We start from the raw sequence: 26090 nt of genomic DNA on the forward strand, positions 1-26090 counted from the left end.
TTAATGAGATGTTCATTCTGAAATATCCTGAAAGGTATATAGGCCATTTAATTATTGTATTATATCATGTGCATCATTCATGCATGAATCCTGCATGTAAGAATGGATACATATTAATAAATAAATTAATAATAAGAGTTAGATAAATTATTGCTGAGAGAAAGAGAGAGAGGGAGAGAGAGAGAGTCTTCCTTCCTATTTTGACAAGTCTCTAGGGTTTGATTTTCCCATTTGTTCTAATTAAGTAGAACTGTTGCTTTCATTTTTCTTTTCCTTTTCCAACCTCAATCTATGGAATTTTCCCCTTCTTAAGGTTAGGGGTTTAGATCTATGTTGTTTGTATGAAACCCTTATTCATCACTAGAGATGTTAAAATAACAAGAGAAACATTTAGCAAAAATGTTGGAGGATAGTGGTGAGACTGGATGCAATTCCAAGACAAGTTGTAATTTTGAGAATGAAGTACTTGAGGAGAACGACGCTTCGAGCAAGTTTAAGGATGGAGGAAGCTCAAGTGAGAGTACACTTGAAGAGAGTGAAAAGATCAAGCCATGTGTGAGACCTTATGTTCGATCCAAGATGGCTAGACTCCGATGGACTCCTGAACTCCATCTTCGTTTTGTTCATGCTGTGGAAAGACTTGGAGGACAAGATCGTAAGTATTAACCTTTGATCGTGAATCTTGTAACACAGTTAAGCTTTTAGATGAGATGACCACGGTACAGTTTGTTTAATGATGATTTGTCTTGTCTCATTTGCTTCTTTTTTGTGTAGGAGCAACACCAAAGCTTGTTCTTCAAATGATGAACATCAAAGGACTTAGCATTGCTCATGTCAAGAGCCACTTGCAGGTAGATTAGAATTTCGACTATACAAAATCAATCACTTAACCAATAACATATATAATTACTTGCCCTTCTCTAATTAACTCTTTAATTTTCCCTTTTGGATTTGTTTCTCATAGATGTTTAGAAGTAAGAAGACAGATGACCAAAGTCAAGGTATATATGTTGTTATTATTATACATCTTTTTGTTATTTTTAAAGTTTAGGGCTGTCTTAGTAAAATCTTAATGATTCCAACTTCTTTACCAAAGGGATTGGACATCATCACAAGCTTTTTATGGAAGGTGGAGATCCAAATATATTCAATATGATCCAATTCCCTAGGTTCCCTACTTACCATCAGAGGCTCAATTCAACTTTTAGGTATGTAATCCATATGATTTTTCACATCTTTCTTGCTTTCTTTTCTCTTTAATTCCCTCATCTACTCTCTAATCTTTAAACTTGATTAGTTAAATCTTTGAGACTTAACTCACTATGCTTTTGAAATTATGGATTAAAAAAAATTAATATTTGTAGAATTTTTTTTTTCTTTAATCTCTTTTTCTAGGTATGGAGATGCTTCTTGGAATTGTCATGGTAATTGGATGCCTAGCAACACAATGGGGCAAATGATTCCATCTTTCATCAATGAAACATCCACTATACAAAGAAATGAAATTAAAGATGTAACTGGATCATCTATAGGAAGCCCTAGTGGTGAGCTCACTAGGTTGTTTCACATAGCTTCAAAAGCTCAAGCAAGAGCCTTTGTTGGAAATGGAATTACTTCTCCACCAAACTTGGAAAGAACCATAACTCCTTTGAAAAGGAAAGTTTCATATAGTGACCAAGTTGATTTGAATTTATATCTAGGGGTAAAGCCAAGGAATGGATTTTTGACACCAAATCTTGATGATAATGATAATGATAATGGGAGTAGCTTATCATTATCATTATCCTCACCATTGTCATATTCAAGGGCTACAAGGTTTATAGAAGATGCTAATATTGATGGTAAAACAGAAAACGCAAGAAGAGGGGCAAGTACTCTGGATCTGACTCTATGAATGAGGACAATATTCTAAGTGAGATCTTGAGGTACTTGTTTCATATTGTTGAATCTTGAAACATGTCTTTATAGCACCAAGTTTTAATGTAACATTACTAGTACTATATAGTACTCTTGGTTTTTGTTTGTCTCTATGTTATTGAATACAAGCAAAATATTATCTACTTCAATTCATTACTTGAGTGTGTGAAGTTTTAGCACAATGGTTTAGCCTCATGTGAATTCATATACTTTGCTCCATCTCAATTAATGTCAGAGAGTTAAAAATAAGCTATTTTTTTTTACTATGCCTTTTAATATTTTTACTTATCAATTATTGAAACTGATAAAACATTTTATACGGATCTCCAAATATTTAAACAGACAACCTTTAAAAATTCAAATCATATATGTGTGGAGTTCCAAACCTCATTGAAAAAGTTGAGATTTATCTTTATGTGTGTGATTATCCAAATTACTAGGATTGTTTTTTTCCCCCAAGAAAATGACAAAATGAACATGAGAAAAGGATGACCAGACCCTTGATGTACGGGGAACTCTTTGGTAATTGTGTTTGGACATACTCTTAGGAGTGTGTAACAAATTAAACCCCTGTCTAACATCTTAAAATAAAAACTTACTTATAAAGAATGATATACGTGGAGTTATATGCTTGTCTCATGAGGGTGTTTTAAATGGATTTACTCACTTCAGTAGTTGTTGCTTCTGATTTTCCTTTTCAATCTAGTTAAGCTAAATATATAAGAAAAATTTCATATTAACACTTGAACTGTTTGAACACGTGATAAAATATTTCTATATTACAAACTTGTGTNCGTGGAGTTATATGCTTGTCTCATGAGGGTGTTTTAAATGGATTTACTCACTTCAGTAGTTGTTGCTTCTGATTTTCCTTTTCAATCTAGTTAAGCTAAATATATAAGAAAATTTTCATATTAACACTTGAACTGTTTGAACACGTGATAAAATATTTCTATATTACAAACTTGTGTGACTTATATTTCGGAAAAGATGTTTATGTGCGTGTATCCATTACATAAAATAAGTTGAAAATGACCTTCTAGTGTACATGATTTCCAAATTATCTGCTTCTATCAAAAACATTGGTTCGTCAACTCTATTTTGCTTCCAAAACACTTGGTACCTGCACTCAACAAGTAGATTATTACTATTTGCCATCATATTAAAAAATTTCAGATGAGTCAGTGTTGATTTCAAAAGGGAAATGAGTAAGTTAATTATATACTCTTATGTTATTGAAGATATTGTTGTTCCACTCTCATTCATGGTGACCTGATGGAGTACTTCCAGGATATCAATGCACTAGATTGTTGGTTTAACAATCTATTTTCCAAATTGTTGCGTTCATATGATAAATTTTTTTTACTATTTTACCTTGTTTGATGTATTAATACATTATAAGTTACTTGTATCCTTGATATTAATGCTTTAAGTTTTATGATTAAAAACATCAATTTAAATTCAAAGTATCCATATGTTAATTATACAAGTAATACATTTTCGTTATTGTAATTACAAATGTATAAGTAGAAAAATAAAAAACATATGCAAAAAGAAAAAGACATAAATACTATTTTATATTCAAAATTTTATGAATATAGTTTATTTAGAGATATAAATACAACTTATTTTATTATGTGAATGAACCGCAATGCATTTAATATGTAATTATTAATTAGTACTTTAACAATGAAAATTAGAGTGATTTAGGGGCATAATAAAAGATTAACAGTTAAGGTAACATATTTAGGGCATGGTAAGTTTGTATGTATCACTGTATAAATAATGAAAAATTAATACAAACATGCAGCTAGAATTAAACATGTTTATAGGAATTCTATAAATATAGTCATTTTTTTAAGTTGCTCACATTAAGCAGATAAGCAAGCATATACTAGTTAATAGTTTACAAAATACTTTTAGTTATAATTACGTGGCTTAGTGTTTTAGTTTGTACAAGTCACATATTTGTATAATTTGAAAATTTGTACAACTATTTAAAATTTAGGTGCTTATCTTTGTACAAATTCATTATTTCGAGTTTATGCAAAGATAGTTCAAGTACATAAATGCACCCATGGATTTTAAAAACGCACCCGAGAATCATAGAAAAAAGACTGTAGCTACAACCCATAAATATACAAACTATAGATATGGAGCATAATTACAATTTACTATAATAGCTATTTACGAAACTCCTAATTATCTTAAGCTAAAATTTCATTATTTCGGGAAGCCCAAACACGTGCTTTATATTTCCCCAATCCCCTACCCATATACACCATCATACAACAAATTCTACCTTTTGAATCTCTTCATACAATCAATTTTGAATTCTCGCTCCCATTTTCGTCTTCACCAACTGTAAGGTAGATTTGACTGCAATTTTCTTCACTGTAAGTTAGACTTGATTGCAATGTATATACATGTTCTTCAGTTTCATCACTGTAAGTTAGATTTGATTGTCATTTGATGTAAAATTCTGATTGTTAATATTGTTGATTGCAATTTACATTGTACATTTCTATTGCTGAGTAAATAGGATTTTCAAAATTGAGTTGAAATTTGAATGTTAATTGCAGTTTATGTATATTGTGCGACCCTTAGTCTGATTGTTGTTGATGTTCGTGCCTATCTTATTCTGTACTTCTTGGCCTTATGAGTAATTAGGGTTTCATGAAATTCCAATTGTTATAGATGTCTCTTGTGAATATTATTGATGTTATTGCAGTTTACATATATTAACTTGTTCAGATTGTTGTTGATGTGAGGTAATATGTTAATCTGTACTACTTGTTTTAAGATGACCAAATTGCTATTGGTATAATTGTTTTATTGTGATCTACCGGGTATTAGTGAAATTGCAATTGTTATAGTTGTCAATTATTGCTATACACTCTTAATCTCTCCTTGTTTTAAAGATGACCAACTAAAAATCTCAATTCTACCATCTTGAAGTGGTTTGGTTTTCTGTTGACCATAAGAAATACCGTGTCGAGTTCACGTATTTAAGATCCGAGACCTGTAGCTCCTAGTCCATTCCTTTTGCCTCCTGAGAACCAATAAAATAACTTTATATATCAGATGTCCTGTTCACTTAGAGGAGGAAAAGGTATATTTTTTTCGGTTCTTTGTTTGACATGTTCCTATACATGCACTGTATATTGCAGATGTCTAGGCCTAGGAGGGGATATAATCAGAATGGGAAGAATAATAAGAGAGTCAAAAATAAGACAGCACAAGTGATACCAGAACCAAAATATAATTGGCTATGCAGACAGTGTAACAATATGATAAGTGCAAAGATAACAACAGCACATGCACACAGAGATGCATGCAAAAAAATCAAGGTGAGTATTTAGTGTAAATTAATGCATTAAAGTATCTGAATGATTATGTATTAATGTATTCAAATTTTGAAACAGGAGGCTCAAGTTAGGGTGGCTGCAAATGCAAGACAAGGAATTTACTGATCTATGCTACAAGATCTACTGTTTGTGAGATATCTGATGTGTCATATTCTGAAATAGACTCTTTTGTATGTGATTCTTGGCTTTGAGACTCAGGGTTCCCTGTATCTGTTTGATCCAAGACATAGTTCTTTGAATGTTTGACTGAGATATTTTGATAAAAGGAGTAGACAGATTGTCTAGACTGTACCTTTAATGTGACATTTTGATAAAAGGAGTTGACAGATTGTTTAGACTGATACCTTTAATGTGACAGATTGTTTAGTGTGAAGCATCATTGAGACTGAGGGTTCTTTCTATCTGTTTGATACAGGACATAGATCTTTGAATGTTTAAGATTTTTTAATAAAGAAATTGACAGATTATTTAGTGTGATCCCTTTACTTGGTTAATTCGTTCATTGACAGATCTTTAAATGTGATACATTTACTAATTAGTATTGATACCTTTACTTAACTAATTCGTTCATTGACAGATTTTTAAATGTGATACATTTACTAATTAGTGTTGATACCTTTACTTAGCTAATTCGTTCATTGACAGATTTTTAAATGTGATACATTTACTTACTGTGACAGATTGTCTAGTGTCGTACATTTACTTAGCTAATTCGTTCAAAACTCCCTTGTAGAAGGACTCCCACTTCAATTTCACCTCCCTAACCCCCCCTATCTTAAAGGGAAGATGGTTGGTTATCTCCTGAAGGAATAGAACTCTTTCCAGAAGAGGTAAAGGCATTAGGCAATCTTTTTCTGTCATCGATTGACTCCTATTCCCATTCTTATGTGTCAAAGCCACTCGTTTAGTGTGATACATTTACCTAATTCATTCATTGACAGATTTTTTAGTGTGATACATTTACTTAGCTACAGATTTTTAAGTGTGATATCTGATATTAATTGACAGATTGTAGATGATTTTTTTAATGTGGTACATTTACCTGCATTTACTTTACTTAGATGTGAGTACCAATAATGTTTATTTAATGGGGTAAGAAAACATCTTGTTGGGATACAAAAAAATGATAAACAAGAAAGAGATCCAAGAATGAACATTTACAGACAAACATATATATGAAAAAAAAAACATAAAAAAATTGATGAACAGTAAGGAGAGATCTTAGATAAAAGAAAAGGAGACCTAAGAAAGAACATTTACCAACAAAAATAACTTTTAATTTATCATAAACACAAAAATATTTGACAAACAAGAAAGGAGATCCAAGAATGAATACTTAAGAGAAAAATAACATGATTTATCATAAAAACAAAAAATGAACATGTTTCAACCACAAAAAAGAATGAAAATTGTAGATTGGCAATTGACATACCGTGTATGTATTCTTCTTGAAAAACAAGGAAATCAAAATAATTTTGATGTGTTCTTCGATCTAGATCTATTATTCTTGTAAATCAATCTCCATCTTGATTATTCTTGTAAAACAAACAAGAAATCAAAATAATTTTGATGTTCTAATCTGTTGGGAGAGAAAAGAGGAATATTTTTTTGGGTATGATGAAGAAATTAGGTTACAAAGTACAACTAGTTTGTGGCTTGATTGTACTTCGGTTCTCAACTTTAAATTATATACTTCATGTGTTAGATTATTTATTTTGCAGTCCTTTTCTTTCTCTAACAAATTAACTTGAGCCCCTCCTCGAATGGATAAATAAATATTTTAAAACAAATTTGGTAGGTGTTGCCGTTAATTTTTCGAAATTGGTCAAAATTATTTACCTTTTACCTTCTTTGATGGGATCCGTTTCCCTGTACACATCTTAAAAGTAATATTATTGCATTTTTCTTTAATAAACAATATTAGTATTTAATATAAACATATCTCTTGATTTTTTCAAATTAAAAAATATTGTTGAATAATTTACCATTATTCCTATAATAGACAACAATTTTTATTATATTAAGTAGGTAAAAATGGATGAAAAAAAGTCCTATTTTATCGGATGAAAATTGCAGTTTCGTCAATATTAATATTGGCTTTTCTTTTAAGTTTAGGATCCAAAAACAAAAAGGAGGCAAAATTGACCATCTCCAATCCTATTCTATTTTATTCTCTATTTTCTATATTTAGAAGGTAAAATAGAGGGAGAAATTTAAATAGTAATTCTTCAATTCATTACTATCTATTTCACCTTTTAAATATTATATTATTATTTTTAGTTTTTATATAAGGTTATTAATTAAATAGCTAATATATGCAATTTAGTATCCTTTATATAGGTATAAACTAGGTTTTATGGTTGAATAGTCTCCACGTATTGTAATTTGAATTGAAGACAACTTGTAGAGTCGCAACTCGAATAAAACTCATCTATAGAGTCGTACAAAATTTCAATGTTTACCATAATATTGTCATTTTAATTATTTATGTTATTGATTCCAACAGAAAAGAAAATATGAAAAATATTGCAAATCTTGAAGATTTTTTTCCTGGCTCCTTTTTTAAATTAACGTAATGTATGTACTTTTCTTTTTAATTAATAAGAGAGGATAAAACCTCCACATGAACAATAAAGAATCATCTCAAAAAAATAATAATTATGTGAATAATAAACTGCAAAAAACTTGTCATAACCTAAAAATAGGTAGAGAACATAAGAAGCTAACATGAAGCCTGAATGTGCAAAATGCAAATCAACAAAAACTATATCAAATATCTAAAAATAACACAATTAAACATTTACTACTACTATTTTTTTTGACAAGGAAGTGTTAACCAGTGCGTGCTGGGATTTTTCTTGCTAACATGTGGGCAAGGAAGGGATAATGATATGCTATGTGTTATCAAGTTGTAGACGTAGAGATATCGACCCTCGATGAAGTAGATAGATTCTTTTTTGAGATTTGTGCCTCTTGTGGAACAAGTCGTTCCAGTGCTCGAATAATAACTTATAAAAATTGCTACTTCCCCGATGCTTTCCGTTTCTATCCAACTCTTTCTTGCAAAATCGAACCGGAATACTAGAAAATCATATGGTATTCCATGGCTTTTCCCGTTAAAAAACAAGTGAACATATAACAACGTATCATCGCATGATTGAAGGATGAAATTTACAAACCGACTCGTATCTAAGTATTTTCTCACATCTGGATATTCGTTAGATATTAGTGTGATTGTTATTGTTCCTGAATCATTATCTGGTTCCAAACAGAGTAGACGCCTCGTCTGCAATGTTGATACATAAATTTTTTTCTTGAAAACTGTCCAGATCCCACTACTCCCATTTTCCAAAATTGAATGCCCATCTTCTTGTTTATGAAATTCTTCATGATAACCTGGCTTGCAGAAGTAAAAAGTACGTGGATTCACATTCGAGTTTCCATCATTAGAGTATTCATCATCACTATCATTAGAGTTTTCATGATCCTCAATAGTAGTCTCATTCTCTTCAATTAGAAAAAGAAGTTGACATTCAGGATCATTGGGTGGTGCAGACAATAGGCACTCGAGTATGGTGCACTCAGGAAGGGGTGGGAGCTGAATTTTATCGTTTGAAATAAGATTCCAAAGGTAACATTCACTAGAATAAATGCTTTGTAACACAAGCCATTCATCAGCATGAGCACGTATTAGTTTTTCTTTAAGTTCAGGTATACGTCTCAAGTAATATTGATTTTGTGATACGCTGAAAAATGTTTGCTTGTGCCGGACATCACCGTCACACATAACAAGCCAAGGATGTTGTTGTTGAATATAAAAAGGAGGTCGATCAGATTCCCCATACTTTTCCTTATTAAATTCTTCCAACTCCATCTTTCGTTCCTTTTCTGCGGAGAAAACAGAATCATTCATCACACTAAGAGGAGGTTTGTAAGAGAAAAAAACAAGGATTCAAAACTGTGTGTCGTTAAAAGAATCGAGTTTAATTTAAATAACATTAATGAGTTCAAATACAACAAGGAAAGGGGTTAGAATACGTACATCTAAGGAAAAGAAATTAATTTTCCTTACCTAATTAGGATTTCCATAAAATAAAAATATTGTCAATTATAGTTCTATTTAAGTTACTTTTTCAGTTTACTTCATAACTATTTCAAAAATATTTCTTTTACTTTTGGTATATTTTTTTAAAAAAGACAACAATATTAGAGTTCAAATACGTCAAGGAAAAGGAGCGTACAGATTTGTGGTCTCGACGACTTAGTTCTATTTAAATAAATAGGGTAATAACAACTCCATAAACCAATTATTTTTTCAAAGACAATTCTTCTTTCTGAATAACAATAATGGAGCGTTCTAATTTGTGGTCAGATCTTATATCATCTGACATACTCGCACTAATATCATCACGTCTTGTGGCTGCTGATTACTTCATTTTTCGTGCAGTTTGTAATAAATGGCGCTACGCACCCATGATACCTCCACCTCGTCCTTTTCTACAAGAAAAATCACCTTGTTTGATGAGCTTGCGTGGAAATACCGGAATTGTAGAATTCTATGATCCAGTATATAATCTTATCACGACTACGGGCATACCGATCCCAAAGTTAAGAGGTTCCCGAATTCGAAGTTCAAAAGATAATTGGTTACTCATGAGTCATGGAAACCATGGCATGTTTTTTTTCAATTCTATTAGCAATGACATAATTGATCTCCCTGCTCTAGAGGAGCACGAAAATTATTTTTCTTCATGGACATTTTCGTGTCCTCCGGACTCGTCGTCATCTGTTTGCATTGTGGTTGGTATCGAATTCGATGGTTGTCCCCCAGACGCATACATAATCAAAGTTGGAGACACTTCTTGGACGTTTTCTTACTTATATGATCCAGATAGATATAAGTGCTTTAAGTTAACCGGATGCAATAATCCAATATTTTTCAAAAACAATATTGTCTATATGGGAGATGAAGGGAATTTGGGAGTAATGACCATCAATGAATCCTCAATACCTAGTTGGGAACTTTATGGGAGCTACTTTCGACGTCGAAAACAGAACTCAATCCAGCATGTTTACACGGTAGAAGACGTCGACAATGAAGGAATGTTAGTTGTATTTTTATGTCACCATGAAGGAGAAGTAGAGGTTTGGAGGTATAAACTGAATGGAAAAGTATTGGAGAGGGAACAAATTACAAGTTTAGACAATAAAACATTATTTGTGAGCTCCGGAGGATCCTACTTGAAAACATGTGTCGCACCGGGACTAGGAAACAAGATATTTTTCCCAATGTTTCACAACAACAATAATAGGGGTGTTTTCTATTGTTTGGCCAACCGCAAATATTTCTCTTTCGATTACTTGGACATCAAAATTTATTCAAGTCCAAATATTTTCAACTTGATTCGACCTAGATCATGCATTTGGACCGAAGCAGTGAATGATTAATTGTATTGTTCCCTTCTTGTTGGTGTTTATTTTTTCCCAAGTATTTAGCAATGTTAGCGGAATAAATTTTCATATTTTAATCTAATTTCTTTACTTTCACCTCATTGTTGACTGATTATTTCGATTATATTGTATGTGTTACGCACTTCATATTATTTGTAATTAATTTATTATACAATTAACAATCGAATTTCAATTTACAAATTAACAATTGAGCATGACAATTGACAATGAATGTTATAAGATAAGCGACAATGAATGTTATAGATAAAGCATAGCTGAACAAAACATTCAATGTTCTTGAAAAAAATTTCTTGAATAAAGAATTCATTTGGGGGAATATATAATAGAAGATAGTAATAAATCCCTATGGTAATAGCAAGGGCAGATCTATTTTGTTCAAGGGCTAAAGCGATATATTTCTTCGTTTAAAAATTATATTATATAGATATGTGAATTTTAATTTTATATCTATATATATTATTATTGACACCTTTTGACACAAGGTGAAAAGTAAAAACAATGATTCAGGTGTTGCAAAAGGTTTAATTAGTTTCAATATAAATGTTTTGCCCGTTTGAGTCCCCGCTCAAGGTTTTTTACTTTGGCATTTTATTTTTCATTTTTTTGTGTGCTGATTATTTTAAATTTTAATACCCCTCGACAAAAATTTTAGCTCTGCCATTAAATACGACACTTCACTATTATCTTTATATTACTTGAACATCTACGTCATGCACGTGGAATTGAAGTTAAATAATAACATTTTAACTTTTAACTGTTAAGAAAAAACAACTATTATTTCTCTAACATTTCCAATAATGACACATGGAAGAATACTAAAAATTGAGCCATAATGAAATAAGTAAACTTACTACGACCATGTGATCCTTTTTTCTTCTTTTAGTATGTAGTAGAAAAATTTTTAACATCATCAATTTTCTATCCACGCTGACTACTTTCGAAACTTGTAATAGACTATAGATCATCTCTTAAGACTTATTCATGATCTATAAGTAATTTATATTTTATATTTTAAAATTTGATTGTCAAAAACAAATTATTTCATCACTTATAATTCATATTTTGGCAAAAAAGATATTGGGCAACAAAATATAATTTATCAATTAGTCATCCCTAAACGTGTTAGTAAATATATATAAAAAAAAAATTAGTGCTTCATCGGTAAAAAAGTTATATTACCGACAAAAATAAAAATTATCCCCAAATGTGTTGTTGTGACGAATTTAATTGCTATTTAAGTGATTTTTCTTGTAGTTAATCATATGATTTCGTCAGTAAATGAATTATTAATACTGACAGAACTACTGTTTAATTCAATTAATAACGAAATCTAAAATTGAACGTATTTCGTAGATGAACAACTATAATAAATATTACTCGTAAGTAGTTGAAAGGCCTCTTTAATTTACCACTTTGTCTACCTTGTCTCGTACCACTCAAAAAACTACTATCCAAGTAGAAAATCTTAAACCAAAAATTGAAGACTTATCATTGTCACATGTTTGAATATGAGTCACCAAAGAAGGGAAGTCTTCCAACTATGGGGATTAACAGCAAGCATTTCGGTTCAATCATTTATCAAACACCAACTCCTTTTTCTGAATATCTTACTGATTTTAGTCAATTGCAATATACCCTAAACATGAATCAATTCCGACTTCATATTTTATTTTTGGTTTCCTTATGAAAAATAAGTTACTTATTCATCATGTAGATGATTTATAAGTCTCAAAAGCAATCATCATAAATAGAAAGTTGTTGATGCATGTTATGAACTTCACTACTTATATAAAGTATTGTGGAATTTTCATAGCCTAGTCAATTTTGGACCATGTTTTTAAGTTTGTTTGGCTTACTACGACTAGTATCTTTAGTATACATCCATTTATGTATCATCATTCGAAATGATGGTTTGTATTTTCTTAAAAGTAAAAATACTATTATTGGACTTCAACAAGTAATATAATATAAGCTACTTGAAGTTGCATCAAAGGTTTTCTATTAGAATATGGCAGTCATAAGAGCCTCTCCAAGAACATGACCCTCCATAGCTTCTAGTAGTTTATCCTTTGTCACCTGCCAATTATCAAACAAACCACATTACATTACATTTCCAATGAACTTACTAAATTCAATAAAACATTATTATTATTATATCTCAATAATTAACAAATATACCTTGTTTCCAAGTTTGAGCTCATCATCCAAAGCAAAAAGCTTAAACTCAAATCTATGACCATGATTTGGCAACTTAGGTCCACGCCATCCTGGGACTTTTTCATCATTAATTCCTTCTTTAACATGACCATATTCTTCACCATTACCAGAAAAACCTTCTGGCAAACTTTTTAAACTTGGTGGAATATTAGTCACAACCCAAATAACCCATGGTACAATAGGTGCATCAATATCTTGTACTAATAGTGATAAACTTTTTGTGTCTTGTGGTAAATTGTACCATTCTAATGGTGGTGACATTTTTCTTTGTGCACCTTGACCTTCATCTGTGTATTTTCTAGGTAATCTTCCTTCATGATTTATGTTTGGTGATACTAGTCTAAACTCGTCACTTGCATTTGCCATTTTTTCTTTTTGTGTTTGGAATTTTTTTTGTATGCTATAAATAAGGGATTTGATGACATTTGTCCTAATTTCAAGGTTTGTGTTGGCATGAAAAGCTACACGTTGTGTCATACGTGTTTTAAAGTCATTTATATTTAGTGGACACTTGTAGAGTTTCACAATTATTTTAGACCATCTTCTCGAAGAGGTAGGGAAAACATAAAGATAAATAATTATGTCATCCTTAAATCATTTTTATTAGCCCCAAATTGCTATAACTATTTCAATTAAATATCTTGTGGAAACAAAAGAGATAATAATATTGAATAATAAAAACTTATTGTTCTCTTAACATTATCCCCACATACAATGAAATTAATTTTCAAAGGTTAGTGGACCAAAACAGATTAAAATGCCTCCATAAAAGGAAAATATGTTGAAAACATTGAGATGAATTTGTTGGACATGTCAATATTTCAATCCGTAAAATTCAGATGAAATTTCAACTTCCTACTACAAGCCCAATTGTGTTATTATATCAAAAATTGACCCGATATAGCGCGGAACAGGGAGTCAATTTCTTCCTCTTTTTTTTTTTTTGCTGATATTTTTATTTTCTTATTTCTTTATCTTAATTTTACCGTTAGAAGAGTTTGTTCAAACACAACACTATTTTTTATTTAAAAAATTTTAACTGGAAAATGTGCGGTGGCTGTTCTTATAAATATTATAATTGGATGAGTGAAAAAAAAATTACTACCTTATTTTAGTGGGAATATTGTTTCACATTTATCTTTTTCTAGTGAATTAATTTGGTGAAAATAAGGTGGATAATTCATTTTTATATTTTAAATTTCTCAATAATTCACAAATCGCAATAAAAGGAAATCTCTATATCGATAGTGAATATTAAAACTTTTATCGATAAAATATTCTTAAAAACAATGTTAAAAGAATTGTGTATTATTTTGGTGATTGTAAAATAATTTTTTTGCAACAATTAAAACTCGAATGGTTGAAGGGACATGTGCACATGAAGTTCCGGTTTTCACGAAGAGGGGTGGGTAAATCTTATTATTGTTTCTTGTACCGCTCAAATTACCTGCTTTATAAACTATCTTCTCACATCAATCATTATATATGTCTCTTCGTTCAAAATTTTAATATATAAATATATTTCGAAAGTTTATATACATAATACTAATTTTTAATAAAGAATGTTCAAGTGACCATATATCCTTAAATCATCATATGTACCTGATTGTTCTTCTTTACCTTTAGAATACGGTGAGTAGAGTATTGCTAGATAATAATACTGGCAAATAAGGGTTGTGGTGGAATAATAAGTATTCAGAAGGGGATCGACACTTGTAAGTGGAGGTGCACCTGTATCTGTTAATATTGAAAAAAAATCATATATATATATATGTGTGTGTATGTATATATATTTATATATCTTAAGAAATTGTCATAAACTAAAACATATATAATTAACAATGCATTCAAAAAAACATATGAGTGTCATTGAATTGTTAGTACAAGCTTGAGGAGCCATCCTTGAGATCAGGATTTGACTCTTTTTGAAGCATTTTTTCAATGTTTTTATTTTAAGTAGCTGAAAGGGTAATTTGGTGCATGCTTCCGAAATCATTTTCATCATGGTTACAAAGTATCCTTTTATCTTTAATCAGTATTTTCAAGTTTGAGTCATTTTGGATATGAAGTCGTTTTTATTAGGGAGTATTTTATTCTTAGTATGAAATCTTCTGTACCAAATTTGAATTTAATAGAGCTACAATATAGATACCAAACACTTGAAAAAAATACTTGCAAAAACCTAGTGTTGTTGATATTATTAGACAATATGATTCCACTCTTTAACTAAAATTACTATGAAAAGAAGATAAAAAACATCTTTAATAAAAGAAAAGACATGACAACACACTTGCTTCTTTCTCTAGTTACTGTTTGCATGGCAGTAGCTAAATCAAAACTAATCTCAGACATTTGTTAAACGAGGTACTTTTTTTCGTTTCTTTAAGGTGTGCTAAAAGCTGCAAAAAAAACAAACATAAAGCTTTAATTTTTTCACTTCATACTGTTAATTAAGTAGTGAAGTTAATTATAAGTAAGGTAACATGACAGGTGCCCTTACTATAAGTACAATTAGTGGATGAGAGTAATTAGGTTTTTGTTGAATTCTATGAATCATCTTGATTAATAATAAGGGTTACCACGAAATAAATCGGACTCTCAGGCGAATCTGTAATTTTTAAAATATGGTATGCTCCTAAAAAAAGAAAAATTGTATCAAGTGAGAATTGATTCTTAACTCTCTAAGTAAATAACGCAATATATAACTGATTTATCAATATGATTGAAATATACACAACATCTATATTGATAATATATACATATAAAATATAAACAATGTGTATACTCTATATATGTTTTATAAACTAGTTGACTGACCTGTTTAAGGTGGTAATTAATAATTATCCCTCAATTTTTAAGGTATGGTGCATTTGTTGGTTATGAATTGACAAGTAAAGAGAGGGTTTGGTTAAATTCCAAACTTCAAGGGATCTCTAAGATGCCAATACTATGAAGAGATTAACAAAAGATTGAATGTTAAAATGACTTTTAGGTACAAAGAAGTTTGTAGTGTTAAGAGCACTATTCATGCAAATTGTACTTTAAAAAGAAGAGCTAATAAAGAGAGAAAGCACTTTGTTCTGCAAAATGAATAATCATATTCCTAGGAAGATTTTGGTTCTAGAAGTGACATAACCAACGACATAAATTATACCCCATGATCAATAATAAGTAATTTAGAACTTTTCATAAATTATATTTACTGAATTTTTTATTTTCCTATTACTTATAAAAAGAGTCATATTTAACATAACTTAATATATATTTGTAATGAGTCCTAAAATTAATCTCCCCCTCCCGGTTTTTTATTTCTACCAATTTTGCTTAATTAGTGACTCGAACAGCTTAACTTACAACTATGGTTTGAAGGTAAGAGATGCTCACTATATATGACTAGTGATTCATTATATTCTTGCCTCTTTAATTTGGCTCCAGTTAATACCTATTCCAATTTTTGTTACACGTTGTTTAGACCTTAAATTTGACAATAGTTTACTTACGATATTAAAGAGTTTATTTTTTATAAAAAATAAATAAATAAATGATTCAGTTTGGTACAATTTTGAATTCTAATGTGAGTTATCTATAGTTTTGATTTGGCCCCTAGGTAGATATATTGTAAGTACATTCATATCTAGCAACTTAGAATTCAGTGCTTTCTCATGTCCCTTCCACTAGTATTATGAAAAGACTCTTAATCTGTCTCCTTTCCAATTCTCTTTAAGGAATATGGCTACTTACTCTCTGTATTTTTTTTCACGAGTTAGTTTGAAGAGTGGTCATTCAAACAAATAATTTACGGTTAATTTTATTCAATATTTTTGAGTCAAGCTTATCGCGTAGGATTTACATAGTGTAATTTGCATTTTTTGTTTGATTTGCAACTATTACACAGTGGAAACTTTACCTAATACACACAAGGTGTTCACTCAGAGGGCAGAGACTGTCGAAGAGATTGTAACAGTTGCGGATTATCCTGAAATTTTACTCTGTATATTTTTATTTGTTTATAACTATAAAAAGAAATCTACTTATTCAATTTAGAAATTAAGAGATAATTTGTCATTTAATTTCTAATTTATTCTTATTATTAATTCTATATAGTTATTTCCTATTGCATTGAATTTATTAAATTCAAAGAATGATATGATAAAATTATCATTTTATTTGTTACTTTTTAAAAAGTGAGTTAAATCGATTAAGTAGAAATAAACAATAGGAGTATTATCTAATTATTAATCGATTTTTTTTTGTAATGTAGAATTTTATTTTATTTTTAAAAAAAGAAGCCTTTGCTTTAAACTATTACGTCTAACTAGGTGAAAGTAATATTTATTTATTTATTTATTGTGACATAATCGGCGCAATTATATATGCTCCTAATGCTATTGACTAAATAATAGTGTATCCTAAAAATGGTCGGTAAAATTTCATAATTAAACAATAAAAATTTCATACCAATTTCATTTAGTTGTAGAGTAATGAGGATTATAAAAAAAATTAACTGTGAGCTTTTAAGTGACGAATTAATTAAAAATTCTTGATAAATTAAGTAACTAGTTTCATAATCTGTTGTGATATATAAACATCCAATTACAACATATCGTTGCGTATATAGAAATCCTTTTAAGTACTATCAGAAATGTTAGGTAATTTTGTATGGAAGACCTTTTTTGGCTGGCCTATAATATTGACCCTACAAATTGTACATATATTTTTACCTCCAACAAACCCTATAACTCTATCTTCTCATTTTTTTTTAAGTTATACACATATAATGTAACAATAAGTTATTATACTTTTCAAATTTAATTTTTTCAGACATATTAAATATTGTATTGTATCAATTATTTGTGTGATTTATAATATTATTTTAAGTAGTTCTCATATACGTAAATTTTATTTTAGAATACTTTTGAAAATTTTACGACGAATTTTATGGTAAAAAAAGATAACTCTAAAAATTTAAATAATACATCATATAAATTAACACAAAAGGAGTATTATCATATAAATAGTTTAATTTATTATAATGTGTACTATGTCTTAGTATTTTGTAAAATTGCTAATTTCACTATTACAATAAGATCCAAAATATATATTTTTTTTAATCATGTCAAATTAAATCTGAAAAAATAAATTAAAATAGAGAAAGTAAAAAATATGACAATTGAAACTATAAAGGAATTAGTTATAACCCCTTAAATCAAACTGATGACATAAGAAAAATAGGAGTCCTGCTAAATCGAACTTGAAATCGAATTAAACCGTAAATTCAGTTAAATAAAAAAATACAAACACCAAGGTGTGACTTGATTTGATATTGAAAAGAAAATGATTATACTTGAATTGATTTGAATTTAGCTAAAAAATAAATCAATTCGAAATCAAATCAATCCTACTTTAAGAAACACATTAGATGGTTTATTTTGATAGGACTAAAAGAAATATTCGAAGCATAAATTAATTATATATTTGTATGAATACTTTACCAAAAAAATCTGGAGAAAAAAACACTAATAACCCAAAAAACCCAAGTTTTATTAGTTTGATTTTTTTTATAAATATAAAAATCTCACATAAATAATTTGATTTGATATTTAAAATATGTGAATCAACACGTCCATATATCCTATTAAAAACACATTATTTTTATATAATTTAATTGATCTGCCAGTGTAAAAATAAAAAATAAAAATTACATTGTGTTGTCAGTGAAGTCAAGATCTTTTCATTCATGCCCCACGTACCTAACGCAATGATTTTCCTCTATATAAACCATGCAAATAACAAAAACATCATAAACACATCCTTGGAAAATATACAACAACTCTCAATGGATCATCATCATCAACATTATTCTACTACTTGTTTTTCTTCTTCAACCAAAATGAATTCGAAAGAAAAGAAAGAGAGAGTTTACTCGTCAGCACCGAAGAAAGTTATGAAGCTATCAACTGATCCACAAAGCATAGCTGCTCGCGAAAGAAGGCACAGAATAAGTGATCGTTTTAAAATTTTACAAAGTTTAGTCCCCGGTGGTTCTAAAATGGACACTGTTACTATGTTAGAAGAAGCAATTCACTATGTCAAATTTCTCAAAACACAAATTTGGCTTCACCAAACGATGGTTAATTTAGTCGATATTAATCATGAAATGGTTGGATATTACCCTTTCGTTGATGATGATCAGAATATACACAAAAATAATATTAGTTCAATGGACTATCAACAAATGCAACAGGTACCAAGTTATGATAACGATGCCTTTCAACAAGTTGAGTTTCCGTTTGAAGAAACTAATATTTCTGGTGATGTTTTTATGTACTATAATTAGATATATATAGTTAAGTTTATTATTATGTTTGCCTAAGTTTTTAATTAGAAAAATGTATGTACGTAGTTTTAATTAATGTGTGTGTGTGTGGTAGTTACTACTTAAGTAGTAATTAATTATACGTGTGTTGGTTATTAGTTGATATTATCAAGTATGTTGTAAGTTTTTTGACTAGTACGTACTACTAATCAATTAATCAATTGACTTTTGTGGAAGGGGCCATCTTGAAGTTCAGTTTATCTAATGTACAGAGAAAAGGAGATGAAAAGACAATTAAATTTTATAAGTTAATACTTTTATACAATTAAATTATTTAAAAACAATACAGTAGTAATTAATGTAATTTAATTAACGGATTATGTTATATTGTATAAATAATATGAGTTCTCCATTGTAGGACAGTATCGTATATATATTCCCTATGCCCTTATAACCTTATGTATTGTTTAACCAGACATAATTTTATTTTATTTTGAGAAAAATAAAATTTTAAAATTTGTATGCTAAAATTAAATCTTAGACATTTATGTGATTACGAATAAAAATAAAAATTTTAAAATTAAACTATTTATTTCTTCTAGTAGAAATGTACTGTTCTATTTTTAGACGAATTAAAAAATCAAATCAATTTGGGACTAGACAGTCTTTGTTATTGTAAACTGAGAATTCAAAGGTCATGACTTTGCTCTTTTCTTTGTTTATCCCATTTATATGGACCTTCAAACATGGGCCTTAATCTATTGAAAGCCTGCTAAAAGTTGCTTATGAAATGTGCTTTTATAAAGGAGAAATTATGTGAATAACCAAACATATACATAATTCGTTAGCATAGGTATAATGTAAATTAACTAGGACAACTTTCACATATAGCAAACATAAAATTTATGTTTGTATACTATGGCAAAATTTGCATAATTGCACTCCATAGCAAATATATAAATATACAATTCGCTATACATATACAATTGAAGCGAATTGTATAAAACGAAAAAGAGAAAGAGACTTAGGCAGAGAATTGTATAAAAACGAATTGTATAATTCTAAGTATATAGAACATTATATACAATTTGAATTTGTATAAAATGAGAAAGAGAGAAAGGCAAAATAGACTTGGGCAGGGAATATACAACTGAATCGAATTGTATAAAACGAAGAAGAGAGAAATTATATACAATTTGAACTTGTATAAAACGAGAAAGAGAGAAAGGCAAAAGAAACTGGGTAGGGGAGTATTTTTATTGTATAATTATAAGTTTATAGGACGAAAATATATGTATTTGTATGTGTATATACAATTTTCTCTCGCTTTATACAAACAGAAACGCAATTTATACATTTCGTTTCTGTTTGTATAAGCGAGAGAGGAGAGGGTGGCGAGCGAGATTAGGGAGTGGCAAGCGAGATTTGGGAGAGAGGAGAGAGGGGGACAAAAATATATGTATTTATATAATTTCCTCTCGCTTTATACAAATAGAAACAGATTTTATACACTTATGTTTGTATAAAAGTGAGAGGAAGCGAGCGAGAGATGGAGCGAGAGAAGAGAAAGGCGAGCGAGAGTTTGAGGGAAAGAGGTGACTGACAAACAGTTTGCTATGCGACACAATTTAAATCAAAGGATGATTATAACAATTAATTTAATTTACTAGTTTGTCATTATATACAATTTTCCCAATTAACTATCATTCACAACCTTTTTTTAGCTGTAGTTGTATACGCCTTTCTCCTCTCTTCCTCTCTCTTTTATCTCTCCTCTCTTAAACATATATAAATACAAATTATACATATATAATTATATGACAAATATACAAATACAAGTCGTCTCTCTCCACTTTGCACCCTTTTTCACTCGTCTCTCCCAAGATCAATCGTCTCTCTCCTCTCTCTCAATCTCAATCATTAGATATACAAATACATATGTATATCAGTTATATATATTCATTTAAAAAACACCAATTTATTTGATTAACTGAACTTAAATACAATCCGATCTTACAATATGCGTAAATTACACCCTTAAAAATTTGCCAAGTTAAGGAGTATTTTCAATAATTTTCTGGCTTTTTATTAAGAGATACATGTTCCTATGAAAGTTTGATACCACTTGTTATGTCATGTAGCAAATTTGATGTGTATTTAAGTTTAGTTAGTCAAGTAACATATTATTTTTAAAGCTATCAATAGTTTAGAAACGAAATTGATAATTTATATAGAGTTGAGTAGTATTCTCAATATTTCTCTCTTATTTAAAATATATATATAACATATATATTTATTTTATAAAAATATCCTTACAAATATGATAAAAAGAATTGAAAAAAGATTTCGAGAGGCAAGTGTAATTTTAACCGGAGTAATACATATATTAAAAACTCTTTACATCCTTGACACTATGGTTTTGCAATGTATTAGCTAAACTAAACCTGTTTGAGAAGGGGAAACAATGTAGAGTTATTCTGAATAATTGAAGATTTGAATGGCAAATTGGTGCTTGATCAGACAAAGAAACTACTGTCACAGGTAATTTCCAATTTCTTCTTTTGCCCTGTTGTTTAATTGAAATTTTAAGCTCTTCATTCAGTATAATGTGCTAGTTTAATTGAATAAACTGAATACTAGGTGTTCGGTAAAATGTCTGAACCTCTGTGAAACTGGTAATGAAGATTATTGTGCTTCATTATTAATAATGCAACAATTCCAAATTACTCGATCGAGGTAGACCAAACAAGTATTGGGGATAGGTGGTTAGACAGGACATGGAGCATTTGCGACTTATTGAGTACCTTAGATAGGAGGTGTAGATAACACAAATCAGGGTAGCATGCTAGTAGGTAGGAGTAGTGCATTGTGTTGGTGCCCTTTCTAGTAGTCTTAGTGTTATACTTGTAGTTTCTTGTTCATTGATTTTTTTGGTATATGTTGTTTCGTGTGTTTCGTTTGTAGTATTATTTGGTTGTAGTATTGTTCTGCTACTATCTGTTGTTTTGTTATTACCTATTGTATCTTGTATTTCCATTACGTCTTTCTTTAGCCTGTTTTTGTTCTGAGCTGAGGGTCTATCAGAAATACTCTACGGTCCCCAGACCTCACTCTTGGGAATATATTGGGCATGTAGTTGTTTGCTCGATTCAAGTTCATAGTGTGTGTCTAGGAGGTGTACATGTTTGAATGAATTAATGATCATCATAATTAAACTATATTGAACAATAACAGATGATAATTAATAAATGACTTCAAAAGAGACATTAATTTGCTTTGGATCAATCCTGTGCTACCTGTAACTATATACAGATTACAAATGTGCAGATATGAAGAAGCTTAAGAATCAAAACTTTTTGTGATATATGACTAATAAAGGTGAAGAAGAGGACGGCGTAGGAGGAAAAGAATTGGGGGATGATGACATATGACAAGTGCATTTTGGATCATGCATTGCTTCCTTTTTCTGAAAATCAAGTTTACTACAGAAGACACAATAACGCCCAAGAGATGCTTCTTTTCCCCCCTCATCGTCATCTTCGGTGTCATCTGGGGTCTCATCTTCATAGTGTTCCACAGCCACAACCTTCCCAGGGTCAAATCTGGTGTAACTGAACCAGTATCTAGGAAACATCAGTTTAAGCATTCTCTCCAAATGTTTGTCAAAGTATTTGTTTCCTTGCTTGTAAAACAACAGAGGTGCAATGGAGATTGCTGCCCCTACTCCATATCCCACACCCGTAAATATGAACTGCCAATCATAAGAGTCATCTTGAGAACTTGGTGCTGGTTTCAACTCTGAAGTATCGCTTTTGCAAGTGACGTTAAGAGGGAGCCCGCATAGGCCTCTATTTCCTTCAAAGGATTCTGCTGAGAATGTTTCAAATTGATTACTTTGAGGGATTTTTCCAAACAAATTGTTGAATGATAAGTTCAAAACTGCTAAGAATGTGAGACTTGAAAGCTCTGAGGGGATCTCCCCGGACAGGTGGTTTCTTGACAGGTCTAGTGATTCAAGCATTTGTAGCTTCCCAATTGATTTTGGAATTGGTCCCTCGAGGGCATTGTGTGACAGGTTCAAAACATAAAGTGAGCTAAGATCCCCAACAGTATCTGGTATCTTTCCTTGAAATCTATTGGAAGAGAAATCAATAGATGTGAAGACCCTAAGAATCTTCACAAGCTCCAGCTCCATGCCTTTGATGGTTAATGTCACTGTATCCTGATAGTACAAGTTACTTAGTTGTAAGAACTCATACTGGATATGATTGCGTCCTGTCTCCACGTAATCTTTTGCAACCATCATTCCTCTCCAATTTGTAAAGCATTCTGCATTCAACATACCATTAAAATTGTTGGAAGCTATATCTATGATCTGGAGATTCTTCCAGCTATGTTTGGTTATATTACACGTAAGATTTCCTTTGAATTTATTGGAGCGCAAGACTAGGACCTTCAGGCTGGTTGAGTTCCTCAACATGCATGGGAAACGATCAACAAGACTGTTATTTCCAACATTCAGGACCTCCAACAACGTGCAGTTGACAAGCGATTTTGGTAGCTTCCCTTCAAAGATATTCCTGCTGAGGTCTAAAGTTATTAGAGCACAACCAATTGGAAATGAATCTGGTATAACACCATGGAGTCTATTGTTCCCTAGATTCAGCACTCCAAGTTTTGTACTATATTCCAGTAGACATGGTGGTATTGTTCCACTCAAGGCATTGTTAGAGAAATCAAGAACTTGAAGGTAGCTGACGTTGCATATGGATTCAGGAATTATTCCAGTGATGCTATTGTTTGCTACCGAGAAAAAGGAGGCAAAACCAAGAGATCTTCCAATATCTGTTGGGATGGAATTGTTAAAATTATTGCTCGAGTAGTCCACATAGATGGCAGTGGAAGGTGGTATTAGTAAGTCACCTTTTAAACTGTTGGAATGCAAATCAAGGACTACAAGATTGCTGGAAGCAGTGTAAGGCTGTTCCACGTACTCCAGCTGATTGAATGAAAGATTCAGGTGGGCAAGACCTCCACCACCAATTCCCCAGATCCAATTTGGTATTGCCCCCAATATTTGGTTGTCTGAAAGGTCTAAGTGCATCATCCTTGACTGATTCTTGAGATCGGGGAACTTTTGCAGCCGACAAGACGCTAATTTCAATATGTTCAACTGGGGAAATGTGTAAGAGGTTGAATTGCTGCTACTTGCATCAACAGTCAAGTTATTGTAAGAAAGCTCCAGTCTTGAAAGGTTGCTCAGCCTCCCAATGAGGTCAAGGGGCACTGTCCCTCTAAAGAAGTTGGAAGAAAGTGAGAGCACCTTAAGCCTTTCAATTTCAAACATGGACTTCGGAATCGATCCATTCAGGTGGTTGTTTCTCAAGTCAACTGTATCCAACGGAGAGGAGGATGCGTTGCGGAATTCGTCGACTTGGCCAACAAATTGATTGCTGTAAAGAAAAAGCTGCTGCAACGAGGGGAGCTCAAATATATATGCAGGAAGGCTCCCGTTGAGTGAATTGTTCCCTAAATTAATGTGGACAAGCTCTGAGAGTCCTTCAAAATGAGCTCTAGACAAGAGACCAGTTAGACCATTACGTGAAAGGTCCAAGTAGATGAGTTTCTTGGCCCCTTGGAAATATGGGAGGGAACCAGTGAAATTGTTGAAGGAGAAATCTAAATAAACAAGATTGGTAAGGTTCGCCAGTGTAGAAGGTATTGGTTCACTGAAATTGCAGTTGGAGAGCTCTAACCTGGATAGGTTTTGAAGGTTCGAAATGGTGTCTGGTAATGAACCAGAAAACTTGGTGTAGCTTAGTGATATCGTCCTCAATGATCCAATTTGAGGAAAAATCGGAATACTACCACTAAGCAATTTGTTATTTGACAAGTCCAAAAACTCTAAGACTGGTACCTGAAAGATTCTTTCAGGAAATGTTCCTTGCAGATTACAAGAGGAGAGGGTCAAGGTAGTCAAGTTCGAGAAATTGGCAAAGTATTCAGGAACTGTGGTAGAGAGATTGTTCTGGTCAAGACGGATGAAAGAGAGAAAGTGAAGCTTAGAAAGTGATTCATCAATAGGGCCTGAAATTCGAGAAGTACGCAAGCTCAAGACAGTCAAGTTAGGCAAATATGAAGATAAAGATTGACACCACTCAGTCCTCTGAGCTGAGAGATCAACCCCATCAAGGTAAAGCNGAAGTACGCAAGCTCAAGACAGTCAAGTTAGGCAAATATGAAGATAAAGATTGACACCACTCAGTCCTCTGAGCTGAAAGATCAACCCCATCAAGGTAAAGCTCTCTAAGCTCTGTTGAGTTCTCAATGAAATGACTCAAATTGGGATTCTCTAGTTTTAGTGGCTGGGCAAAGTCAGGGAAAAGAGTTGAGAGATCAAGAGTAACTAGCCTTGTTAACCTTGATAACATCATAGGAATTTGGCCAACAAAACCGGCATTGGATAAATTCAGGTACGTCAAGTTGGTGAGGTTGCCTATACCAACTGGTATGCCAACATTGAACTTGTTGTAAGCCAAATTTAGCCTCTCAAGATACTGAAGACTGAAAAGAGCACTTGCATTCTCAATTCCACTTGAAATTTTCTCATCATCCAGTTCCAAGGCAATCACATGACCAGAGAGGTCACATGTAACCCCATTCCAATTGCAACATTCACTTGTGTTGTGGTTCCATCTTGCCAATTTATTTGACAAAGTAGAATCATATTGGAAGCTGCCCTTCAACTGCAGCAACAATGACTTTTGATCATCAAGACATTGAGAGGAAACCAATAAAAT

The 26090-nt window shown here is 31.2% G+C and overlaps 4 protein-coding genes and 1 long non-coding RNA gene across 6 annotated transcripts; 2 read left to right on the plus strand and 3 right to left on the minus strand.

Annotated features, from left to right (window-relative positions):
* Nucleotides 1-69: 69 nt before the first annotated feature.
* Nucleotides 70-2073, plus strand: LOC107030575 (putative two-component response regulator ARR21). The gene is made up of 5 exons (XM_015231843.2): nt 70-655; nt 775-851; nt 965-1001; nt 1097-1208; nt 1396-2073. The coding sequence occupies exons 1-5, from the start codon at nt 400-402 to the stop codon at nt 1892-1894; spliced, it is 981 nt and encodes a 326-aa protein (XP_015087329.1). The 5' UTR covers nt 70-399; the 3' UTR covers nt 1895-2073.
* A 740-nt stretch (nt 2074-2813) lies between these two features.
* Nucleotides 2814-6959, minus strand: LOC107029795. 2 transcript variants are annotated; one of them, XR_001458076.2, is made up of 3 exons: nt 6718-6959; nt 4220-4969; nt 2814-3040 (listed from the first exon to the last, which is right to left on the minus strand). It is a non-coding gene; the product is annotated as an uncharacterized LOC107029795 (long non-coding RNA). The 2 variants fall into 2 exon arrangements; XR_001458075.2 differs by lacking the exon at nt 2814-3040 and having other exon boundaries at nt 4013-4969.
* A 2673-nt stretch (nt 6960-9632) lies between these two features.
* LOC107029875 (F-box protein At4g00893-like) lies at nt 9633-10733 on the plus strand. The gene has a single exon (XM_015231321.1). It carries the CDS (start codon nt 9633-9635, stop codon nt 10731-10733), a length of 1101 nt encoding a protein of 366 aa, XP_015086807.1.
* A 1916-nt stretch (nt 10734-12649) lies between these two features.
* On the minus strand, nt 12650-13340 carry LOC107030818 (UPF0098 protein CPn_0877/CP_0992/CPj0877/CpB0906). The gene is made up of 2 exons (XM_015232058.1): nt 12936-13340; nt 12650-12833 (listed from the first exon to the last, which is right to left on the minus strand). Exons 1-2 carry the CDS (start codon nt 13338-13340, stop codon nt 12759-12761), a joined length of 480 nt encoding a protein of 159 aa, XP_015087544.1. The 3' UTR covers nt 12650-12758.
* Nucleotides 13341-22510: 9170 nt separating this feature from the next.
* On the minus strand, nt 22511-26084 carry LOC107031204 (receptor-like protein 54). Its single transcript, XM_027911822.1, has 3 exons — nt 25578-26084; nt 24214-25474; nt 22511-24135 (listed from the first exon to the last, which is right to left on the minus strand). The coding sequence occupies exons 1-3, from the start codon at nt 25722-25724 to the stop codon at nt 22637-22639; spliced, it is 2907 nt and encodes a 968-aa protein (XP_027767623.1). The 5' UTR covers nt 25725-26084; the 3' UTR covers nt 22511-22636.
* Between the last annotated feature and the right edge of the window lie 6 nt (nt 26085-26090).

Source organism: Solanum pennellii, chromosome 9 (genome assembly GCF_001406875.1).
Source record: "Solanum pennellii chromosome 9, SPENNV200".
Classification (NCBI taxonomy): domain Eukaryota; kingdom Viridiplantae; phylum Streptophyta; class Magnoliopsida; order Solanales; family Solanaceae; genus Solanum; species Solanum pennellii.